Genomic DNA, 23836 nt, shown 5'->3' on the forward strand with positions numbered 1-23836 from the left:
TTCCATTGAGTACAGCAGTGTTGATGGAAGTGTTGTAAGGAGGAAGAGGATTTTTGCAGCTCTCTCTTGTTGCAGCTTTCCCCCTGATGCAGCCATATGATGAACATGAACAGATCAAATGATGGTCTTAATATTCACTGTCCTGTTAAGTAGTGTTGCTTTCTAACTCTGGTTAATTAAATATACAGTTTTTTGGATACATAGATCTTATATCACTAATAAATAGATGAGGTACTCAGAAACAAGTAGACAGAAATAATCTAATAGATAATTTTTAGGCCTGAAGGTGGTTTTTCTCTGGTTCAATGGTTCCAGTGTGACAGTTTTCTGTTGGTCAGCAATTGAGGTTAAATAATAAACCAAGAAAGTTCCACAAGAATGAAATAATGAATGAAATAATGAATCAATCAAGCTTTAATTGTATAGCACCAAATCACCAAAACGTTATTTCAAGACGCTTTTACAAACAGAGCAGGTCTAGACCATACTCTATGTAAAATTATGAACAGAGACCCAACAACAAGACAGGATAAGATCCAGTCCCATTTTACAGACATGACTCAGTCTGATCTCATCTTAATCCACCATGAGCATAGCGCCTCATAGTATTTAGCAAGTTACAGTGGCAAGGACAAACTTCCTATAACAGGCAGAAACCTTGAGCAGAGCCAGAATCATGTTAGACACACATCTGCCTCAACAGAGTTCGGGTTGGAAAGAGAGATAGCCGGAGATTAAGAGAGAGAGCGCTGATAGTGATGAGACGAGTAGTAGTGGTAGTTGTAGCTGTTGCTGCTGGAGTCCAGCACGTCCATATCAGCTGGAGTTTGGAAAGTCCACAGCAGCAGGACATCTACGGCAGCGATTCAGAAGAAACTTTGAAACAATGAATAACAATAAATTAACATAGACAGCTGTCATTATATGATATTAAAGGTGCAGTGTGTAGGATTCAGTGGCATTCAACAGATCAGACTTAATTTCATTTTTGCGGATCAGAATCATAAGGAGCAGGTCCACTTTCACAGAGGCTGCCATGTTTCTACAGTAGCACAGAGAGGACAAACTAGTAACATGTGCAAATTTTGTACTTTGTTAGTGGATGTGTGAAATGCACTGGTTGAGTGGTGAAGAAGGAGAGTTGTTGTTGTTCCCAAGAGAGTTTGATGTTATTGATGTTTCTAAATGGTAAAAACTTGACGAATGGGCGGTCATATTTATCATGCCTCACAGGAGATTCTTGTCCTCAAAGGCCACCATCACTTCGCCAACAGGAGGAGTGAGCAAGGGAGTGTTTTAATTTAGAGTGTGATCGCTAAATATCACTTAATATTCCCATTTCCACACACTGTACCTTTGATCTGTTTTTTTCCAATGAAATCTCATTTGTAAGATGTTGCCTCATAGAAAAGGTAGAAAATTGATCATTACAGTTACCAAAAAAACATCTCTAAATGCCTCGTTTTTCTCCTTCTATCAGTCTAAAAACAAGAGCTCCTGTTAAAAGTAACAAATCCTCACAGCAGCATTTAGCTTTTGATGTAAAAGTAGACCAAACAATTGTTAAAATAGTTGTTGTTTCAGCTCTCACACACATTATCATAGTTTATGGGAACTTCTCACTCATCAAATGATCAATCAAATCAGGAGTGTGCATGTAATCCCTCACTGTGTGTGTGTTTGTGTGTAAACCAGGATGTAAACCAGAAACTGCAGGAGGACAACCAGGAGCTGCGGGATCTGTGCTGCTTCCTGGACGATGACCGGCAGAAGGGGAAGAAGGTGTCGCGGGAATGGCAGCGTCTGGGCCGCTACAGCGCCGGCCTCATGAGGAAGGAGGTAGCCATCTACCTGCAGAAGCTGAAGGAGCTGGAGCAGCGGCAGGTGGAGGTCATCCGGGAGAACCTGGAGCTAAAGGAGGTGTGTCTGATGCTGGAGGAGGAGAGGGCTGCGGTCGTGGCTGGGGGGGGTGGAGTTGGGCAAGGAGGTCCGGGGCGCAGGAGCTCCATTGACAGTCAGAGCAGCTTGTCTCAGCTGGGTGGAGGGGTCCCAGCACCTGGTCTGCTGCGGGACGTTGGTGATGGCAGCAGCACCTCCAGCGCTGGGAGTACAGATAGCCCTGATAATCCACACCTCAAACCCCCTCCTGTGGGCTCCAACACCATGCCTGGACCTGGGTCCAGGTGCATGTCCACAGAGCACCACCACAAACCCGGAGAGGTGTGTGACTCCACAGGCAGGAGGCACAGCTCCACCCCTGAGTACCACACCTTTCCGCAGTCTTGCCGCCCTCGTGGGGGATCGCTCACCAACTTGGAACCTCGTGGACTCAGGGGTCACAGCCCGGAGAAACACAGCAAGTCCCCCACCAGGCTGCCATGCGACTCCCACCACCAGCCCTGCAGCTCTGACCTACTAGCCCAGAAACAGTACTCCATGTCAGTGCAGGCGTCACCAGGCTGCGGGAAAGGATCAGCCAAGTCCAGCCCCGAGCTGAGTCAGAGACACCGGCAGGTTCACACAGCAGGGGCCGGCTGTGGGAGTCCAGAGGCCAAGCAGGCGATGGTGACGCCTGAGCACCTGAGGAAAGGACGGGTGATTGTGGGTAGCCCTGAGTCTATACGGCACCACCATCACTATCAGCACAGCCCAGGGGGGGAGCATGGGAAGGGGAGATATAGCAACTCCCCCAGCAGGGACGGAGGTCAGAGGAGGCCAGCAGCCGGAGATGAGATGGCCTCCCACCACCAGAGTCTGTACAACGGTAGGCACAGGGTAATTTGTTCTTCTACTTCAATCCATAACCATTCATGCCACATGACATAAAACATACAGTGAGGGTATCGCTTTCAATGATCACTCTGTTCTGCAAAACATTTGAATGGAGACAAACAAAAGACAGCAGCCTCTGAGCACAAGCTTTTACCTCTCATCGTTCAATAATGAATAGTTTTGGCGCCCCAATCCTTTGGCCAGTGTTTCTGCTCAGTCTTAACTTCCTGTTTTCCAGCATTCATCATCAGGGTCAGGTAGATAAATAAGCCATACATGTCAGGGAAGCAAAGGTAGCTTGCTTTTTGCCACTGTCCCACAACATCCTTGTCCAGGGGGCTTATGTTTCTCGTTGTTCATCTGTCAGTCCCATTCCTGTGAAGCAGACATCACAGCAATCCCTGAGGAAAAACAATCCTTCAACTTTTGCAAAAATATCCACAATGACTCAAGGATTAACTGCTCAGACTTTGCCGGTCAGAGGTCACAGCATGATCTCTCATTAAAGTCACACTCTCCTATTAATCTCTCTGACCATTATATCGTTCTGTGGGATGAACTGATGATGTAGACATTTGAGGCTCAAAGGTCTCTTTGACGTCAGTCTGTTCGTCCATTTTCAGACACCGGACATTTTCACGCTCAGGGTGAAAGGTCAGATGTTATCATGTCTTACACACTTTATTAACTTAGAGAATAAGAAACTGTTGCTCATAAGCAACTACAAAGACGATGGATAGTGAAAACCCAGAGTGACCAAGACACATTTGAAGTTGAAAGACATATTTCAAACCCATCAGCTGATTGCAGCTTACGTTAGCATTTAGCAGCTTCCTAGCTTTAGCTGTTTTACGACACATTTATACTAGCCTGAGGTAAAAACCGCAAACAACAGCATACTGTTAGCTGTTTGCTCTCCTCACATGACTGTATCATCAAAGCAAACCAAACATTTGATGTCTTGTCCATGTGTCTTCAGGAAAGTTAGTGCACATTAAGGTTTCTCGTTCATTGAGCCAAAGACTTCACCATAAACTGGAAAAATGCAGCTGTGCAAGTGTGGTCCAAATACTTCAGTTCAGCAGTCTGGTTTAGTTTTGTTATATATGTCTTAGACAATGCTGCACACCTAATAGCTTAGTGAACAACACCCTCCTCACAGGGACTGAAGTAGTGTACTGGAGCTGTGGAGTTGTTAAGACAGAAAGAGAGACACTATCTCTGGTATTACATCCTTCCTGTAATTGATCAAAGTGCCGTCCCTCCTGGGGCCTGTACTTCGAAACAGGGTCTGTGGTTAACAAGGTAACTTAAGGGTTAACTCCAGGCTTTTGGTGCTATTAGGGTGGTGCTAGTGTGCAAATCAATATCACCATTAATTCAGTGTTATAACTTGAGTATGATTAATGAAAGATTATTCTTATTTGATTTATTTTTGTCCACATAGTTCATTGAAGAGGTTTGTCCTGTTAATATGCACAGCTACTGAAGCTGATGTCTTTTTTCTTCTTTCCGAATCCTTCTCATATTGTGTAGCGTTTTTTCATGCTTCTGTTATCAACATCTGCTCTGTGGAAGCGCTCACTGCTGGGCACTGGTCAGTCTCTCAGTTTTTTGTGCCATGCACTGTTCACATTTGAAAACGTGATTGTGCTCCAAGTGATGAAACACATTGATGGTTTTATCTTTGATCTCTGAAACTATTTTCCCACAGTCTTCTTACTTCTTCTTTACTTCTTTTTGTTTGGTGTCTACTTTACTCAAGCCAACATGTGTCCAAATAACAGACACAACATTTTTCTTTGGTACAAGCTTCTCCAGATGCTCAGTTGGCTCCTAGTTTCCCTTCATGTCGCAGACTGGACGAGGCTGAGTCACGTGACTAGTGTCTTTTGTAGAGACAGTACACGAACGCACATGGTGGGGAATGTTTTAACAGAATTTAAGATATATATAAACTGAATTAGAATAATAAATAAATAACCAACATGGACAATGTTGGATCGAGGTTGAACACCTAACATGATTGGTCGACTGATTATGAAGCTCTGAGTGATGATTGAGGATGAGCAGATAGACCAGCAAACACAAAAGAAATATTCATGAAAGTCTTTTATTGTCCTTTAACTGATGTTATCCTTTGAGCCTTGTAATTATTGTACTTACACAATGTAAAAGTCCACATACTTATTGCTTTTAATTATATTTTGATTTTACTTTTATAACCTCTGTCTGCTCAGTTTGATTGCTGGGGCTTCATCTGAGATACAACTGTTGCCACAAACTAATATAAGGGAATGAACAGCAGCTGTTGTAGTCAGATATAACCTGTGTGATACATGATGAGCCTTAACGTTTGCATTTATAGCAACTGTTTCTTTTTCGGACACTTCTTCCTGCATGTGTTGCTGCAGCTATGTTTATTTTAGGCTGGAGTTCACTTCCACATTTGTCTTTAATATCAAAGTTTGATCAGAGTTTGTCAAATATGGCGATCTACTGACGGCACACTTGTCCATGTTTGTAACGGGTTGTCTGTTCTGGTCCCCCCAGAGATGACCTTGGTTTAATTTAACGGAGGTATTTCAAGGACAAGTTCTCAAAAGCAGATGTGTGTCTAACATGAGTCTGGTTCTGCTGGAGGTGTCTGCCTGTTAAAGGAAGTTTGTCCTTGTAACTTGCTAAATGCTGCAAAGTGCTCTGCTCATGGTGGATTAAGATGAGATCAGACTGAGTCCTGTCTGTAAGATGGGACTGGATCGTATCCTGTCTTGATGTTGGGTCTTAATAATATAGTATTGTATAGCCCTGCTCTGTTTGGAAAGAGTCTTGAGATTAGCTGTGTTATGATTTGGCGTGATATGAATAAAGATTGATTGATTGATTGATTGATTGATTGATTAATTGTTAAACTCAATGAGCACAACTTGGCTTAGACCCCAGCTTGAAGCACGTTCAGAGCAGCTTGAATTAAATCACACACAAACCACCACAGAGCTCATGAGGATTTGCCAACCGTGGGAACAGAGGTAAGACACTGAGGGAGGAGTGTACTCCTCTGTGTGTGAATGCAAGCAGGACACTGTGGATGATGCAACTCTCCAAGGTGTGCAGGTCACACAGGTGACCTAGAGGTGTGATCAGTGCCACACACTGACACGCGCACACTGACGCGCGCACACACCCGCGCGCACACCCACACACGCACACCCACACACACACACACACACACACACACACACACACACACTGACAGAGTGATATGTTTAAGGGGAGAAGGTGAAGAAGGGAGAGAGGCATTATTTAAGGACATAATGGGTTTTCAATGTGTAATGGATGACAGGTCAACTCACATGTAGTGTGTGTATGTGTGAACTGTCTCAGAGCTGTCTGCTCAGTTTAATTAGCTCACATGTGACAACTGCTCATCTCTGAAATGTTCACATTGATTTTCCCACATGCAGGCTATAAAAAGGCTGCTTTTTGACAGCAGGGGGGACGTCGTGCTCGGAGATGACAGAGGACATATGAAATACTTTTGCTCTGCTTTTAAGCCTGACTTTTTACTGCCATTAAATATTCTCAAGTGCTCCCTCGTGGTATTTCTGGTTGTTTCTCTCTGTGTATGTGTTTCTGAGCATTAACTATGAGTGTGTTGAGTCAATGTGTTGTGTTTAGGGACCGTTTCAACTCCCTTTACCCATCTTTTGAACTGGAATGAATTAAATGTTGGCGTAGTTCATGCGTCTCTTAAGAGCCAGGCTCTGTGTATTTCTGCTCATGCAGGTTCTTTGTGTAGGATGGTTAGTTGTTCATATGTGATGCTTTATGCAGTATGCAGTGCTTAAAGAGGCTGTTACACTGCAGAGCCCCAGAGCCCCCCTAGGGGGAAATCCAGTGTGCACTCACACCAGTATGAGTCTATCATAAATCAACCGACTGCTGGCTGCACTGCAGCACAATGCATCCACACACAGAGAGATATTATCTGACATGAAGTAAATGTGATATTGTGATAAGGACTGAAGCTGAACACTTGACCTAACAGTCAATCAGAAGAGTTTTTGTTAATCCATTTATGTTGGGTGTTAAATTGGAGGAAAAACAAACCTGAAAGTTCATCCTGAGCTTCTTTCACACATGCAACATTTACAGAAATTCTTCCAAAGTTGCTTGAGCACACAATCCTTGCAGAGAAAAGTCTTCCATGACACATGAGGGAGGCAGTGGGGGATGCAACCACAGACGAACATTGGTGTTCTTGACAGTTTTTGCATTTATATCAAAACTATATGCACACATGTTTTCTTAACTAGCCTCAGATTTTTTTATTCATCATGGCACATGTCACTCTTCTTGGGTTGCACCGGTCACATGACACAAATGTCATCACCCTCGCCCACTTGCTATTGGTGAATTTTTACTGAATATGTCTAGATGAATTCTCACGTCGGTTCACTTCAGCGTCAAAGAGTCTCTCTATAGTGTTTCAGACCTTCTCGTAGTCTGGTTCGTTAGGGAATTAGTCTCTCTTCTGTGTGGATACAAATACATTATGAGAGTGTACCATGTCCACAGTGAACTGCTTGCTTTTAATGAGTTGTAAAGCTATGTAATGTGACAGAAAGTATCTAGAAAAGCACGTTTATCATGTGTGAAAAGGCCTGCATTGTGGTGTGTTTGCCAACATCATGTCTAATGCTGAAGCAATGAACCAACTGAGTCATCCTGTCTGCATCTCCAACACAAAGCTGTCTAACAATGAAACTTAAAATCAGAATCAGAATCAGTTTATTGTCACTTCCAAGTACATGCATTAGCATACATGGAGGCGATACATTGTGCCCCACACATCAGACATGGCAGCTCTTCACCCAGCATTAGTGCTGTCCATCATGATGCTACACAGCTGCTGACCACTGAAGGCTGCTGGTATTGGGTGTTTGCTAATGTGTCTATTTTTAGCTGCAGGACTTAAGGATGGGGCGTTGATGTTCTATTTCCTGCAGTGTGTGACGCCGGAAATAACCGGTAAAATATCCCTGGCTAACATTACATGGTGAGCAAACTGCATCACATTCATTGCTTTGTTACAGAGACGCTCCTCTCAGCTGGTGTCTTGATAGCTTTATTTAAATCAAGCAAAGGGAGAGCGGTCATGATATACAAAAACCTGCACAGAGCTGTTCAGGGTCAGCAATGTTCATAAGTACAGTCTGTGCCACCTTTGAAACTCAAACTTCAAGTAATGTCAATGTAAGTAATGAAACAGATCTATACATGTGCAGATAAAGTCATGTAATGGATTTAATTTGCATCTGCAAACATCTGAACCCCTTGCACCAATGCTCAGCTTCAAGTCAAAGTCTATAGTCAGGATGTCTTTATGTTTCCTGTGTCTCTGTCTGGAGCTGGAACATAACCATGTTGTTGCTGTTCTATAGACATCCAGCTGCAGTAATGATTTCTATAGTGCTGAGTCTAAGCGCTCTGTATTACAGCTGAGGCCATAGGAAATAGTTTTGTACCCCGCAGGATCCCTGACTCAGCTGTTACCAGAAAACAATAGTGGCTGGGTGTACTGGCTGCAGGGGCGATTAAGCCCTGGAGCTCATTTTAATTGAGTTATAGATTTGATATCTTTATTTACATATCGCTGGGTGGCTGGATAATTCCCCTGGCAGCTAATGAAGATATATTGACAATATAATATTAACATATTTTTTCGTTATTAACAAGGATCTGAAAAGTTGTCAAACTGAAGATGCTCTCCAAATTCAGTGGAGTTTTATGTACAACTTTTCTAACTTAACCAAGCGGCAACCTCCGGTCTCAAAATATGAAGCGCATGTTATAACCGAAGTGTTATAAACAGAAACAGAAACACTGGAAACCACATAGACACCCATTTAAAAAAGACGATCTTTGCAGCAATAATAAACATGTTTACAGCCTGGTTCAAAAAATGGCTTGGTCTATCGGCACACACTGTGCGCGATGGTTCAGAAGATATTAAGATTACGAGTTTTTGCCTAAATAAGGACATGACTCACTTTACTCCCGGACGGGAACACATAGCTGTTGGCTTGGAGGCTCAAACTCCGCCCCTTTACGTCACACTATGCCTGGTTGAGTTCTGCATTTCCAATATGGCTGCCACCGACGATTGGCTTCAAAACAGCTCTCAGGAATAGATGGGTGACGTCACGGATACTACGTCCATTATTTATACAGTCTATGATCTCAACAAAGTAAGTAAGTGCTAACTTGGTAGACTAATATAACGGATCAATACAATGTCGTTAAACCAGGGTTGCCAATTCACACGCTTTTTCTGCCCAGACAAATCTCACGCCAAAACACTACACTATAAAAACTCTGTGGTGTGCAATGTTTATATCTCCATGTTGATCGATCAGCTGTTTAACATAAGATTCTGATCTGCCCTACTTTGACTCTGATTGGCTTCTGTCAGAAACAATGAACATGAGGCTGTTTAAAATGAACACAAGGGTCACTTATGGTTTTGACATTTAAGGTGGTTTTGATTGATACATGACGCCAACTCGTGGAGAGTGACATTGAAGAAAATACTCCACCTTAAAACTTGCAGCAGCTGCCAAATAGTGACCTTAGGCTGTATATCGGCACAATGAATTTGCTTTAGCCTAACTATTGTTGTACAAACAAAAAGGCTGCAAAGCATCCCATAGTTTAGCTAAGCTATCCCTGTTAACTCCACCTGAGTGATTGGGAGCCTGAGCCTTTGCTTTATAATACTGTGTGTCTGCTGAGATTATTTTTATGAGCATGCTCCACACGTTGATATTAAGCGTGTTAACATTTTGTACGCATTCATATGATCTGCAGCTCTTCAATACAAGGTGTTGCTGTGGAAAAAAAAGCAGCTGGTATTGTTTTTGTTACAGGAAACATCTAAGTCTTCTTTCATGATAAATCCACAATTGATCGCTAACGTTTCCAAAGATCCATCACGGAGAACACTTAAAATTTGCATCCCTAAGTGTGATGTTTCCTCTACAGTTCTGCTGTTTATCAATTCAAAATAAGGACTGAAATGCAGACTGGAGACTCTGATTCATCTAATCCTGTCCTGTTTCTGCTCTCTTTACTTCTAACAGGCTTGTAGTTAAAAGCTTGAGGTCTATCGTGTGCAGATGAATAAGCATTTTCTTCCTCTTTGTTGTCAAAACTGGCTTTTAGATCCATTTTCATTAACTGGCGGCACTCACTGATGCTGCGTCACATCCGGTTGTCTGTTTTTAACCCTGAAGCTAAACAGAACTTGCTCAATTGAGTGAATGTGGCGTATTTATTTATACATTTTATGGAATAAAAACTGTCTAAATCATTTTCCTTCACATTTATTCACTGGAGTTTCCAAACTGCAAATTTCACTTCAACATTTAGAAAAGTAGTTTGAACCGGTAATGGACTTTCAACAGTCTCTTGAGGATATACTATAATATATATAAAGATAAAGACATATGACTGAATTTGAACATTTATGACACATTTATATTATGTAGTATTATATGAAGCAATCAGCAAATGTATATGCATGTATGTGTATATGTGTATGTATGTGTTTTTATATATATGTGTGTATGTATATGATATATATACATGTATTTTTTTATCTTTTTTTACATATGTATACATATTTAAAAATGTATATACTGTACATATGTATATATATATATATATATATATATATATATATATATATATGTATTTATGTATGTACATATACAGTATATATTTGATATATATTTGTGCATAGCACTATTATATAAAGCAGTAGGGTTAAAAAAATTACTTGCCATTAATAATAAATTAATAACGGAGAAGCATTGGGGTGAAATAAGTTTTAATTCTTCCCTTTATATCTGATTTTTGTCACTTGAGATTATTATTATTATTATTATTATTATTATTATTATTATTATAAATATTACTTTTTTTACATGCTAAAAATAAACACTTTCAAATCAAATCAAATAATTTTGTAAATCCTAACATGAGGGGACAAAACTAATTTTGAGTAATAACTATCATTATTACTGTTATTATTTATTTCAGGGGTGCTGAGATGAAATGTTAGGGTGCTATAGCACTCCTAAAAATGGTGTAACGACACCCATGTAAGCTGAAATGATGCATATTGTAAATGTAATTACATCTTTTATTTTTCTAAGATTGATTTGGGGCTTTCAGCCTTTAAAAGACAGGACAGCTTGATGAACAGACCGGAAATGTGGGGAGTGAACAGGGGATGACATGCACCATATCATGTCGGGACCTGGAATTGATCCTACAACCAGTCTGATGAGGACCATAGCTTCTAAAAGGACACCTGCTCCACTAACAGAGCCAAAGCAGTGCCCCTGACATACGCATATTAACAGCATGTGCAACATACTCTATGCTTTTATTAGAAGTTACACTTTAGTAAATCCCCATCTGTCTTTATCTTTGTGTTTTACAGCACAGAGTGAGATCTTGTACACTGAGTGCAGTCCCAGCAGATGACTCAGATCGCTGCTGACGCAGAGAACAGTTCAGATTTTCTTGGTTAAATTTGAATGTTGGACGTCACGGAGCTGAATATTTGGCTGTAGAGAACGACATTAACATTTTCTGGAGGAACTGTGGGAAGCAGGAAAATGAAACTTAATCTTCTATAATTAGATGTTTCACTCTCCATAAATTAGCATTTCAGGTTTAAAGACTGTTTCTTGTGACGATGGGCAGAAAGTTTCCAAAAAGCTTTTTAGAAGCCGGAAGTGAAATGAAAAATAAGGAAGGTTCATTATCAACTGGTTGCTTAACAAATGTATCAGCTCATGTATGAATACTTTTGCTGAAAAACAGGTTTGCTGTAGCTGAGACGTTCATGTACTGATACACCTGACGAGTAACTAGGGGTGTGAATCTTTCAATATCTCATATGCTTCACATCGATTCACGACTCAAACCGATTCTCTGTGCTTTTGTTGTTACATAGAGGATCTTATTCCAGGATTTATTCCAGTCTGGTCTGATTAATTATTATATGACATTAGAGGTAAATGTGTTTAAGTTCAAGCAACTTCTATATTTTCCAATTTTTTTACATTACTGTAAATACTCGTGTTGGGCAAAACTAAGACAAAGAGTATGTTAGCTTTTTACTAAACTTGCAAAAAGGACACATTTTTAGGACTTCACATTTCTCAGTGAATTAAACCACACCTTTAAAAGAAGAGAGAGTTAATTTTAAACAACAAGAAACACATACTTTGACATAAAAAGGATGGTGGCCCGGTCTCTGTATTTCATTTCTAATAACATTTTTTAACCAAATAAAACATTTTTTTAAACATTTTTAACCAAATAACATTTCTTAACCAAATAACAGTTGTTGTTTTTTTTTTTACATTTCTTAACCTAAGAAAATGTTGTTACATTTTGTAACCAAATACATTTTTTTTTTTAACATTTTAAATACTTTTTATGATTTTAAAACTGTCCGACAAAAATGGTAAACAGAGCTTTGAATTGTTGTCTGGGAAAACATTCTATTAGGATTGTTTTGCAGAAAAAGAAGCTGCTCTAAGCATTGGAATCAGATTCCTCTGCTGAGTTGCCAATATCCTATATCCTTCAACAGAAAAGTACATCTTTTTGCTAATCCTGCTCCAGTATCGGCCATTAGGACTAAACATTATGTCAAAAGAAAATAAACTCCTCCTACTTGATAACTTGCGTCTCACTGTCAAACTTTAGCAGTAGACCTCTAAACAGAAACACTTCCAGGTGAGTGATGAATATTGAAAAAACTCCTCATGGTGCCTTTAAACCATCAATAACTGAATCACAGTATTGATTGAACCACCTCACTCATGCATCCTGAATCTGCTCTGTAGCCCTGAACACTCTCTCTCTCTCTCTCTCTGCATCCTGCAGCTCTGCATCGCTCCTGGCCTCATCTTCCCTCTCGCCCTCATCTGTCTCCTCTAACTTTCATTCATTCTACTTTCATTTCCTTCCTGTTACCATCCGCTGCCTCTGGACTGGAGCAGCAACAGCAGCAGCAGCATGTAATGCCTCCTCTCTGCAGCTCTGTGCCTCTTGTTGCTGCCCCGCTCAGAGCCGGTGTAAATCTTCATTAAGTTGCTTCCATCAAAGGCCGGCGCTTTTACAAATTGAGGTCATTAACTTCCGTGGTCATCCTGCACCGCGGCCTTTGTGCACTAAATAATTGAAAAGGCCCTGTGTGATTTTCTCCTTTTATAGTAGCTCTGGTAATATCAATACACGCTGCTTCAGAAACTAATGTGACCCTCAGGCTGTCTGCCTGCTGTGACGTGGCCTGAGATGAAATTCGTCCTTTCATAATGTACCTGATCTTCATCACACATCACATTTATGATGAACAGAGAAGAAATGTGCAGCAGAGGGAGGATAAAGTACTTTTCATAGTGGGATTACATTCAAGGTGGTTCTGAAGAGAATATTTGTGGATTACTTAATCTCTGAATTTCACAGCAAAGTATACCAACATATTCTTATGCCAGTTTGTCACCTACTGAGATGTCATGGCTCCCCTGCAACACAAATACACCAGATAGTGTCTTTCTTGGGACTGTTCAAAGGTTTTTCTAACTGTTGCATATCGCAGTCTAACCACAGTCCTGCAAAGGCCTACATGTTTGACCCATTCACCACCTATCACAGACCGTCCTGGTTTTTACTTGGTCACTCAATTCGGTTCCCCAAGCTACACTGGACTGGAGAGTAGTTGTTCTGAATGTCTGATATTGCGGCTGAAGGGTTTAAATTTGCTGGCTGGTTGCTAAATCGTAAGTGGTAAGATAGTGCATTTTTCTTTGTGTATTTTATCAAATAGAATTCAAAACAATGCAACTGATTAAAGTGTAAAAAAAATTACAATTAAATTCCACTGGATCTGTGTTAGATCAAACTCTGATTCGTCATGGCACCAGATCTGATAGGTTTCTATTCTAATCAATGTGTTTATGTGACAATTAAGGTCAGAACTGGGTCTCAGGTGCAGAGAAAAAGTCCAGGACACAAAAGGCAGTTCAGAAGACAGGTAGCTTTACTAGAACAGTCCAGAGGTCACACACAGTAAGCCAGTCAGCAAAGGCAAACAAATCCAGCAAGGGAAAATCCACAAAATCACAATCCAATAATCCACAGAAAAGTCAGAAGCCGGGCAGGCAAACAGAGAAAAGAGGGCTTGAACCCATGAACACATTAGGTTACAATGACAATCTGGCAGAGGATAGGTGGAAGCACAGGGGTATATACAGTATACAGGCCTGGTTAGTAAAGGAGGCAGAGGTGTGTATGGAAAAAAGGCGAGAAACAGAACAATGGAAGAAAGTAGCATCAGACACCAGGACACCAGGACACCAGGGGCCTCATGTACAAAGACTTGCGTGGATTTCCTACTGAAACATGGTGTACGCTCAAATCCAGAAAACTTTGTACGCACAAAAATATCCATATGTATGAATCTGTGCGCAAGGATCAATAGCTATAGAATCGTGCATACGCCAGCCATGGAGTTGGCGTGAGGCACCGCACATTTCCACAGTCATTTCAATCTTGATACATCTGAACTTTTACGTGAAAAAGGGCCACATTTTTGTGCGTATGCACCCTTTGTACATAAGGCCCCAGGACACCAGGACATCAGGGCTACAAAAATAAAACAGGAAGTGGGATAAATACACAAGAAAACAAACTAAGCATGATATAACAGTTTACTTCCCCAGCATCAGCTCTGTTGCATTCCAGCTGCGTCCCTGATCCTGCAAGTCGGAGCCCTCTGGATTAGATATGCAAGACCTCTATTTTTACCGGATGCCGGAGCACGACCAAGCGGCAACCTCCAGTCTCAAATGATAAAGCCCATGCAGAAGTGTTATAAACTGCAATACATTGAGAATCCGCTTGAGGCTGGCTGCAGAAACACATAGACCACATAGACATTCATGGGAAAAAGATGATCTTTGCAGCATTAATAAACATGTTTACAGCCTGGTTCAAAAAACGGCTTGGCCCTACAAAGCTAATCTCTCTAATGTCACACACTGTACGGGGGGTGAATTTTTTTCTAACGTGACGGTTCAGAAGATATTAAGATTTCGAGTTTTTGCCCATATAAGGTTATAACTGACGTGACTCCCAGTCGGGAACACAGCTGTTGGCTAAGAGGCTCACACTACGTCACACTCTGCCTAGTTGAGTTCCGCATTTCCAATATGGCTGCTGCCGTCGATTGGCTTCAAAACAGCTCTCAGGAACAGCTGGGTGACGTCACGGATACTACATCCATATTTTATACAGTCTATGAGCACGACGCATCAATTCCAACAGAGCATATCTAGCAAGACAGGAAGTCAGGCACCAAATCAAAATTAAAACATCCTGTTAATTTTCAGAATAAAACACTCCGTGTTATTGCTAGATCGTATTTCACTTAACTACAACAACAAACCATCATGATGAGCGGAGCCAGGCCTGGAGTCAACAGGTCAGAGGTTTTCAGAGGACCATAAAGACAACATGGATGAGGAGAGGAAGAGGATAATTGTTGATTCAGTAAGTACAGCTGGAAAACCTCGGTCACATGACTCCAGCTGTCCAGCGGTCCTGCTCCGTGCTGCATTCTGAACATACAGCCGGTGGATGTTGACAGACCAGACATAAGTCTGATGGAAGTCTGATGTTATAATCATAGGCAGAAAAGCAAAAGTAAAAGAGGAGAACCCCTCCAAAGCCTTGTTCTTCTAAACAATTTTCATCCCATGACTTTTCCATTGAACCAGTTTTATATGTGCTGATTCAAATATAAAAAGACATTTTACTTAAAGCAGCGGCCTGCTTATTTACCCCAACGTCTTTATCAGAGGCAAAGAAGGACCCATTGAAAAAGTTTGGAAACCATTGGGCTAACTGAATGAGTTTAAAGAGAGAAAATGTTTCGACTCGAAGTAATAACTATGTAATGACTTTCTATTAACTAAAACTAGACTAAAGCTAAAGGTGAACACTATAAAGGACAAAGAAGACTATAGCTGCTAAAATAAGTACTGTTTTGTCAGATTTGCAGAGGTAAAAGGAAAGCCATGCAATCCTCAACAACACGTCGGTTTGAGATACAGCATCTTTTTGTTGGGCGACGCTGTTCTCCCGAGCCCAGCTGGGGTTGTTGCCAGCCCTGAGTGGATATGTGCTGAATCAGATTGTAAGAATTAGCGTGCAAAACTCATTAGGCGCCTTACACAGCCAGAACCCAAAGCAGGCTCCGGCATAAATGACTGTTGATTCGTCTTTGTTCATCACAGAGGACGAGAACAGAAGATTCTCCTCGCCTCATTTGGAGCGCAACATCTCTCTTGATTGAAGCAAGCATGGCAGAGCTAATGACGCACACACACACTCATGTGGCACATAAACACACAAACGATTTCACATTTACATGCACACAGGCTTATTTAAAAACTAACACACAGACTATTTAGCGACATGAACTCTCACATAAGCACTACCCCAACACGCACTAACACGTATCCCTCAGGGTGAAGGGAGGGTGGGCACCATAACACACTCAGGGTGCTCATTAGATGGGTGAAGATGTGATAGGTTGTGACTTCCTCTGACTGCTCCTCCCATGCCATGAGAGCGTGGGGGTGACTGGAGTGTGTCTGCAGCTCTTTGCAGTATCATCACCTCTCTGTCACTGCTGGGAGACTGGAGTGAGCAGCTCTTTAATGAAAAGTGAACATGCATCTTCAGCAGATTTGAAACAAGGTCTGAGGGTGTATGAGCTGACGTGACGGGATTTCATCACCTACATATACATATATATATATATATATATATATATATATATATATATATATATATATATATATATATATATATATATATATATATATGTATATCACATTTAGAGCAAAAGTTGGTGTCTCTTTTTTTAGCACTGAAGTAAGTTCTGACTGAGCAAGTAGCTAAAGAAGGAGGAAGTTAAGGACAGGAATAAACCAAACCTACTGTCCTAGGTCCTGTGTAGGTCATCTATCAGGGTTGGAGAGCTTTCGGTTGTAATGTGCAAACAAAATACATGCTACAAATAGATATGTTGACCATGAAAGTCCAGATCTAGATTATTAAGAACATCAGAGCATGACTGAATATGTCAGAAACGTTCAGATCCATCACTCAGGGTGCTCGTCTGGCTCAGTAGCTAAATTGTGCACCCCATGTACTGAGGCTCAGCCCTTAAACTGGAGGCCTAAAAGTCAGACTTCCACCCCTGGCCTTTTGTTGTGTGTTAACTAGGGTTGAATACAGTTTTTATTTTATTTATTCAGGTTGCGGTCCTGTTCTGCTTATCGACTCCAGTTCTCATTGATTATTGACTCTGATTCCGTCATTTTTGAGAGTAAAAAAAAATAAATTATAATACAGAACAGAAGTTAGCCTTTATTGTTAGGACATTTTGGCTCTCAAAGTGAACTGTCAACTGTCACGTGGATTTGACTTTGTTCCATCATTAAACATTTCTCTTTCGTATCAGAATAGATCAAGGAAAGTATTTACCATAATTGTTGAAATGAATGAAAGAAAAATATAACAAAAAACATTAGAATATGAACTAATATCATCAAAGTTAAAGCTAGGGTTGGTAGCCACGTAAAACTAGCATGAATTTTAATGTAGTATTTCCTCAGGACTCCGTCTAACCCCTCCCCCTTCCCCTTGGAGCTCCTCCAAATCGACGCCCCCACTCACATGCACAAGCGCAACTGATTCGCGACCATATGATTGTGACTGATTCAAAACCGGTCCTCAGCACATCGTTTGTGTTTTGCACTACGTCAACTCATGTCTCACTCAGCGGCAAGAAAACACCAAAACATTATCATAGTGAAAGTTAAAAACACAAACAAACATGAAATGTACACGCAGGAGGCAGAACAGCAGGATGGGATTTGATTGGTTTCATAATTTGGCTCCTGATGGCAGGGATTGGTTGGTGTTTTCCCAGGTTTACTCCGGCTGTATATAGCAGCTTTTTTTCACTCTTTTTTAAGAACACATTATGTATTGATTACCACCGGGACATAAAGATCATTTTAACCAATTTAACAAAAACTGTATCTAAATCTGACTACTAACCTTCCACTGTACGGACGCTTCCCTCCTCTTCTCCCCGCTCATCTCGGCCTTCATCTCTAAAGTGACGAGAGTTTCTGCAAGTTTGACAAGTGCTGGTTATTGAAAACACTCTAATCAAAACATCCACATTTAATAATAATAATAATAATAATAATACATTTTATTTATAGAAGCGCTTTAAAAGATTCTCCAAGCGCTTTACAGGAAAATAAAATTATACAATAGAAAAGCAAAGGAAAACGGTGCAAAAAAAAAAGCAAAGAAAAGCAAGGCAGCAAAAATAAAACAAAACAAGAAAAAAAAAATCAATCAATTATAGTTTAAAAGCCTTTGTAAATAGGTGTGTTTTGAGTCCGGATTTGAATTTGGTGAGTGAGGGAGAGAATCTGAGGTGTTGGGGGAGAGAGTTCCAGAGGGTGGGGGCAGCAACAGAGAAGGCCCTGTCCCCCCAGGTTCGGTGCTTGGGTTTGGTGAGAGGGGTGAGGAGGTTGGCGTTGGTGGAGCGGAGGTTGCGGGAGGGATTATATGGCTGCAGAAGGTCGGTGAGCTATGAGGGAGCTAGATTGTGGAAGGCTTTGTAGGTGATGAGTAGGATCTTGTACTGTATTCTTGAGGGGATGGGAAGCCAATGGAGGTTCTGGAGGACTGGGGTGATGTGGTCTCTGGAGTGAGGAGGCGTGCAGCTGAGTTTTGTATGTATTGTAATTTGTTGAGGTGGGTGTTGGGTGTACCGTAGAGGATGCTATTGCAATAATCGAGTCTTGAGGTGATGAAGGCGTGGATGAGACTTTCAGCTGCAGTGAAGGAAAGGGAGGGGCGGAGACGGGCGATGTTTTTGAGGTGGAAGAACATTTCCAAAAAAAACCCCACTTTTGGTCTCTGCAGCTTATTTATTTAATCCAGCATACTGTAATTTTGATGAAACACATTGGTTATAACAGTTTTGGAAAGCTAGTTGCACACACATTTGTATAATTAGGGGCACGGCTGAGGTGATAGCTGGGTGCATGTAGCTCTTTGTCAGACCCAATGGCTCACCTCCACCCCCTTGCCTGTTTCTAAACGGACTGTAACTTAGTTTGAGTCTGGATTTTTGATATTGCGGCTGCCATTATTTGGTTTCAAAGTGTCTTGTAACCATAACCCATGGGTGGCATGATATATGATGTCTCATATAAATGCATCAGCATCGCTTTTCTTTCTTTATAATGACATCGGGTGAAACGGTCTGTTTTGTAAGGTTTGGGCAGAAGAACTACGAGGTCATGTTCTTATATCAGACCACGTGATGTCCTACTGTGTTTGACAGAACTGCTCCTGCCTGACGCACTAAGTGGACTTAATCAGTGTTTTCTCTACGTCACTTGACCCTCCATATACTGAACAGCTGGAGCACTTAATTCTGGTGTCTAATAATCCTGCAGATAGAGCAACCGTAAAATCTGTAACAAACACTTTCTTGGAAAAGGTTTAAACCTTATCCTGTGTGATGAGTCCCATTTCACTCAGCAAAGTCCACAACGTGACACAGAGGTCTCTGTTTTCCCTCCATATAAAGTATGTAATCCTGCTGGCTAACAGCTCAATAGTACAGTCAGCTAACGGTAACTTTAATAGCGGGGAGATACAGATGCATTATCTTCGACTGACTTGTTTGGAGCTGCATCACCCACCTCAACTGGTTACTTTAAGTCCTGAATTGAGGAGTCTTTATGACCTAATGAGGGAGACAAGCTGTTTAAAGTGGCAGCACCAGCCTAGTCCTCCTCACTACGTTTCCCAGCATGCTTTGCTCAGTGAGGGAGATGCTTGCAATCTCCAATGAAGGTGGGAAGTCTTCAGTTGTGTCGGTACGAATGCAGAGGACGTTGATGGTGGCTTCTCTGGCAGTCATACCTTCGATGTCAGGGTTGAAGCTTTTAAGTTATAGCGCCAGCTTCTGGGTAAAATATCCCTACACATGTAGATCTGCAGTAACATCCTGAACTGAACCCAGCTATAGAACTGTTTCAGTCTTCCCTGTAATGAATCGTACATCTGGAATATCTGGAACCTCAACAACACCACACCAGCTCTATGGATGAAGCAAAAATGGTGCCAGCAGAGAGGTCATTTGTATTCCTTCTGTTTAACCCTTCAGTGTCTGTCAGTTAGCTGTGATGTGTTAATGGACAGAATCACTCTGCAGCCCTGGTCTCCAATTAGAGCCCAACGTTTGACACACAACATGGTGTCATGCCAGCTCTGGTTTTGTAGGTTTGTGTCTTAAAGCGTTCTCTCTCCCTCCCCCCCCTCTCACACACACACACACACACACACACACACACAACAAGCTAAAGGGCTCCGTGTAACAAGCTCCCACTGTTCAGATAAGCCCATTTAGTCCACGGTGGTTTAATTGAATTTGTCTGCTCCAGACTGAAATAAGTGTGATTTGCGAGGTGTGTGTGTGTGTGTGTGTGTGTGTGTGTGTGTGTGTGTGTGTGTGTGTGTGTGTGTGTGTGTGTGTTTCTGTGTGTGTTGGTGCATAACGTGAACCTCGGCTGCTTTGGTGTCAAACTGGAATGTAATTTGTGCCCTCCAGAGATCCTGACTGTTGGAGGGAGGGCGGGCAGCAGCGGGGCTCTGTGTTCCTCCATCCACAAGCTGACATTTTCCATCCTCCTCGTCTGTCCTCATCTCACTCATCCGTCCTCCTCCTGTCATTTCTTCTTCTTTTATACCCATCAGCTCCTATGCCCTCTCTCCTGGAGCTCTCTTCATGAAGCTGCTGTCCTTCAGCTCTTTGGCTAAGTTATTTCTAAGGATGTATTTTCATGAGTTGTTGTACATTGTGGAAATAAAGTTACAGAATCTGATGTTAGCATTAAATCAGCTTCATTTTAAGATAGGGGTTCAAGTAGCTTCTTATTTCTTGCAGTTTTACCATATTTAATATACTAGCCACTGACACCTTGTACCATAAGACACCAGTGATGTCTTTTTATGACTTAAAAAAGCAAACCAGATCATCAGCCACAAGATTGAAGATTTCTCTATTGTCGTTTATAATGCTTGTTGCAAGGGGTGATCCAAAGCTATTTCTTTCCTATGTGTTTCAACAGAAATTAAATTCAGGCTAACAAACATGTCTGGAGGTAAGAAAACACAGAAAACACTCAAAGTAAAAAAGTATTAATTTAGCACGGCTAAAAGCTGGATCACAGTCTCTGGGTAAACAATGTCATATTGGTTTGGCTAACATTAACAGAGCTATCACCACCTGTCTTTGAGCCTTCTTGTAGGTTTACATCTGCATGCCATCTTGATCCATTTGACTGGTTATGTATCACTTTCACCAGAAACATCCTGCACACAACTTTATCTACATTTGCTAGATGCATAGCTAACGTTAAACGCAAAATGAGAGATGTCATTTATCATCTGAGCTTGTTTACATCAGGGTGGTAGAGCACTAATGCAATATGACGATAGCAACTAACCAAGGATGGCCTACAACAATGAAGATATAACTTTGTTGAAGTAACTCTTGTGCCGGCTAGCAAAGGTGAAGACATTTATTGTTTAGATGGCTAAACCCTCACATCCCTTCCTGTAGCCTCTGTGAGGAGATACATGTCAGACAAGACATGTGACGTATGATGAAGAATAAGCCTTTTTTACTTTATCCAGAACAAATATTTACAGTGAGTGATTTGTTTGGAAGTTTAAAGAAAACAGAAAGTTATTTTGTCAGAAAAGAAACACTTACATATTAGCTTTTTGCACTGGTACATTTTTGCCCTTGGTCTCTGAAGAGGCCCAAAGATGGCAGTCACCATATCGGGAAATGCTGACCAAAACTGATCTTTGGTAAATCTACAAACCAAGAGGTGGAGTTGAGGCCATAGCCTGGCCTCCCTGCAAGCAGCTAGAACAGCACCACCTGGAGATCAAATTAACTACGCCCTAGATATGCCCAATTATGCCCAGTTCTTTGCTTTTATATAACCAAAACAGATTAGCCTTAGAAACAGTCATCCCTCACAGAGTTGTAGTGAAATGAGTTTAACCCATAGTCTATGTAATAAATGGACGCAGTATCCGTGATGTCACTCATCTGTTTCTGCAGCGCTGTTTTGAAGCCAATCGTCGGCAGTAGCCATATTGGAAATGCTGAACTCAACCTAACTTCTGTTGAGCGAGCGTGAGGTAAAGAGACGGGCTTTGAGCCTCCTCGCCAACAGCTACAGGTTGCCCACCTGTCAATCAAGTCAGCTGTGCCTGTAATAATGGAAAACTCATAATCTTAGTATCTTCGAAACTGCTGAGTTCTGAAAAAAATCACCCCCCTGTAAAGTGTGTGCCAATAGAGAAATTAGCTATTCAGATGAAACAAATTTTTTGAACCAGGCTGTAAACATGTTTATTTTCGCTGCCAGAGGTTGCCGCTTGGTTTAAACGCCAAGATAGCTCTACAACTAGTTGCTGATTAACTTAATTGACAATAATTAGATGATTGTCTCGTTGCAGTGTTGTTGATGCTGTTTTCTGGAGCTGATGAGCACTGAGCCATGTTGTAGTGACAGGTCAACAAAACACAGCAAAATGGCAGAAGTGAACACACCATGTTTAGTCTCAAAATGTGAGGTTACTTCTTGTTTTGTTCTTGAAAAATTTACATTTTACATTCATGCCTCTTTTTCCTAAAATACTTTTTCTTGAGATTCGTCATGAAGACCTGAGCTGATCCTACCAAAACTCTGAGTTCACTGATCGCATGTTGTTAGAGTAATTTTGAAATGTCAGTCCATCTCAGTGGGATAAAAAAAATGAACATCCATATTCTTGCAGCGTACGTGAACCCAGATCTTTGCAGCCTGAAGCTATCCTAGTTATTGTTTTTCTGCTCTTGTTTGGTGAGCTCACCTACTTCATTACCCACATTCCCCGTCCTGCTTGTCACTCCTCTCATGTCCATCCTTTGCAAACAAACCTCCCTCTGATCTCCTCTCTTTTATTGCCATCATTACCGTCTCCCAGAAACTGCAATAAGTTAAAGTAAGCAACAGTCCGTCTTTCTGTAGACATTTTCCTTTCTTAACAAAAGCTTGAACCTGCAGGAGCCTGAGTTCTGGGAAGCTTCACTGTAATTCATTTTCTCCTCCTTTCCTGCCTCTGTCTCTGATCTCCTGTCTGTTGACCACGACTTCAAAGCGGCGTATCTCCGAGTCCGAGTCAGCAGGCAAAGTGAGGTCACCAAAAGGCGGTGATTTAGAAAGAAATATCTCTTATTTCATTACATCCCTTCCTATCTCAAATTACAGCGCATGGCTCAGAGGATTTATGGCTCTTACATCACACCCAGGCAGTGTCAGTTTGACAGCCGATTTAGGGGATGAGAAAGGCCTCTTTTGTCATCATTCATCTGCTAATGGACCCAGACTTAAACAGGCTTAATCCTGCACAATGGCCTCTGATTACCTTTGCTGCTGGGTGTAAAAGAACTGGTTCTGTTCACACACACGTAACACGGTTTCACCGATGTAGCGCCACATGAGTTTGAGTGGCATGAGACCTTTATTGAACCCTCACGTTGTGCACAGTTGCACATTTACCTGCCTTAATTAATTCTCGGCTTTGTGTGTGTTTGTGTGTGTGTGGAGGAAACTAGGAGCGTATAAAGTGCATGAATTCTGTTTGTTTACAAGGGTCAGGTGTGCTGTTTACTGCAACAGATGGCCTGCATGCATGATTTCCCCCCCCTTTTATGTGTGTGTGAGTGTGTGTTTGTGTGTGTCCTAGGTGAGACTGACAACACAGCAGTTTTTGTCAGGCCGGTCTGAGCTCACATTACTGTGAATCG

At 41.5% G+C, this 23836-nt stretch overlaps 1 protein-coding gene across 1 annotated transcript in view; it reads left to right on the top strand.

Moving 5' to 3' along the window:
- Positions 1–23836, top strand: part of ccdc85a (coiled-coil domain containing 85A) — a 56440-nt gene that overhangs the window by 3110 nt on the left and 29494 nt on the right. The window contains 3 exon segments of the mRNA XM_034681150.1: positions 1696–2360; positions 2425–2479; positions 2482–2764. Of these exon segments, the coding sequence (XP_034537041.1) occupies positions 1696–2360; positions 2425–2479; positions 2482–2764 (1003 nt within the window).

The sequence above is a fragment of the Notolabrus celidotus genome, chromosome 4, assembly GCF_009762535.1.
Source record: "Notolabrus celidotus isolate fNotCel1 chromosome 4, fNotCel1.pri, whole genome shotgun sequence".
Classification (NCBI taxonomy): domain Eukaryota; kingdom Metazoa; phylum Chordata; class Actinopteri; order Labriformes; family Labridae; genus Notolabrus; species Notolabrus celidotus.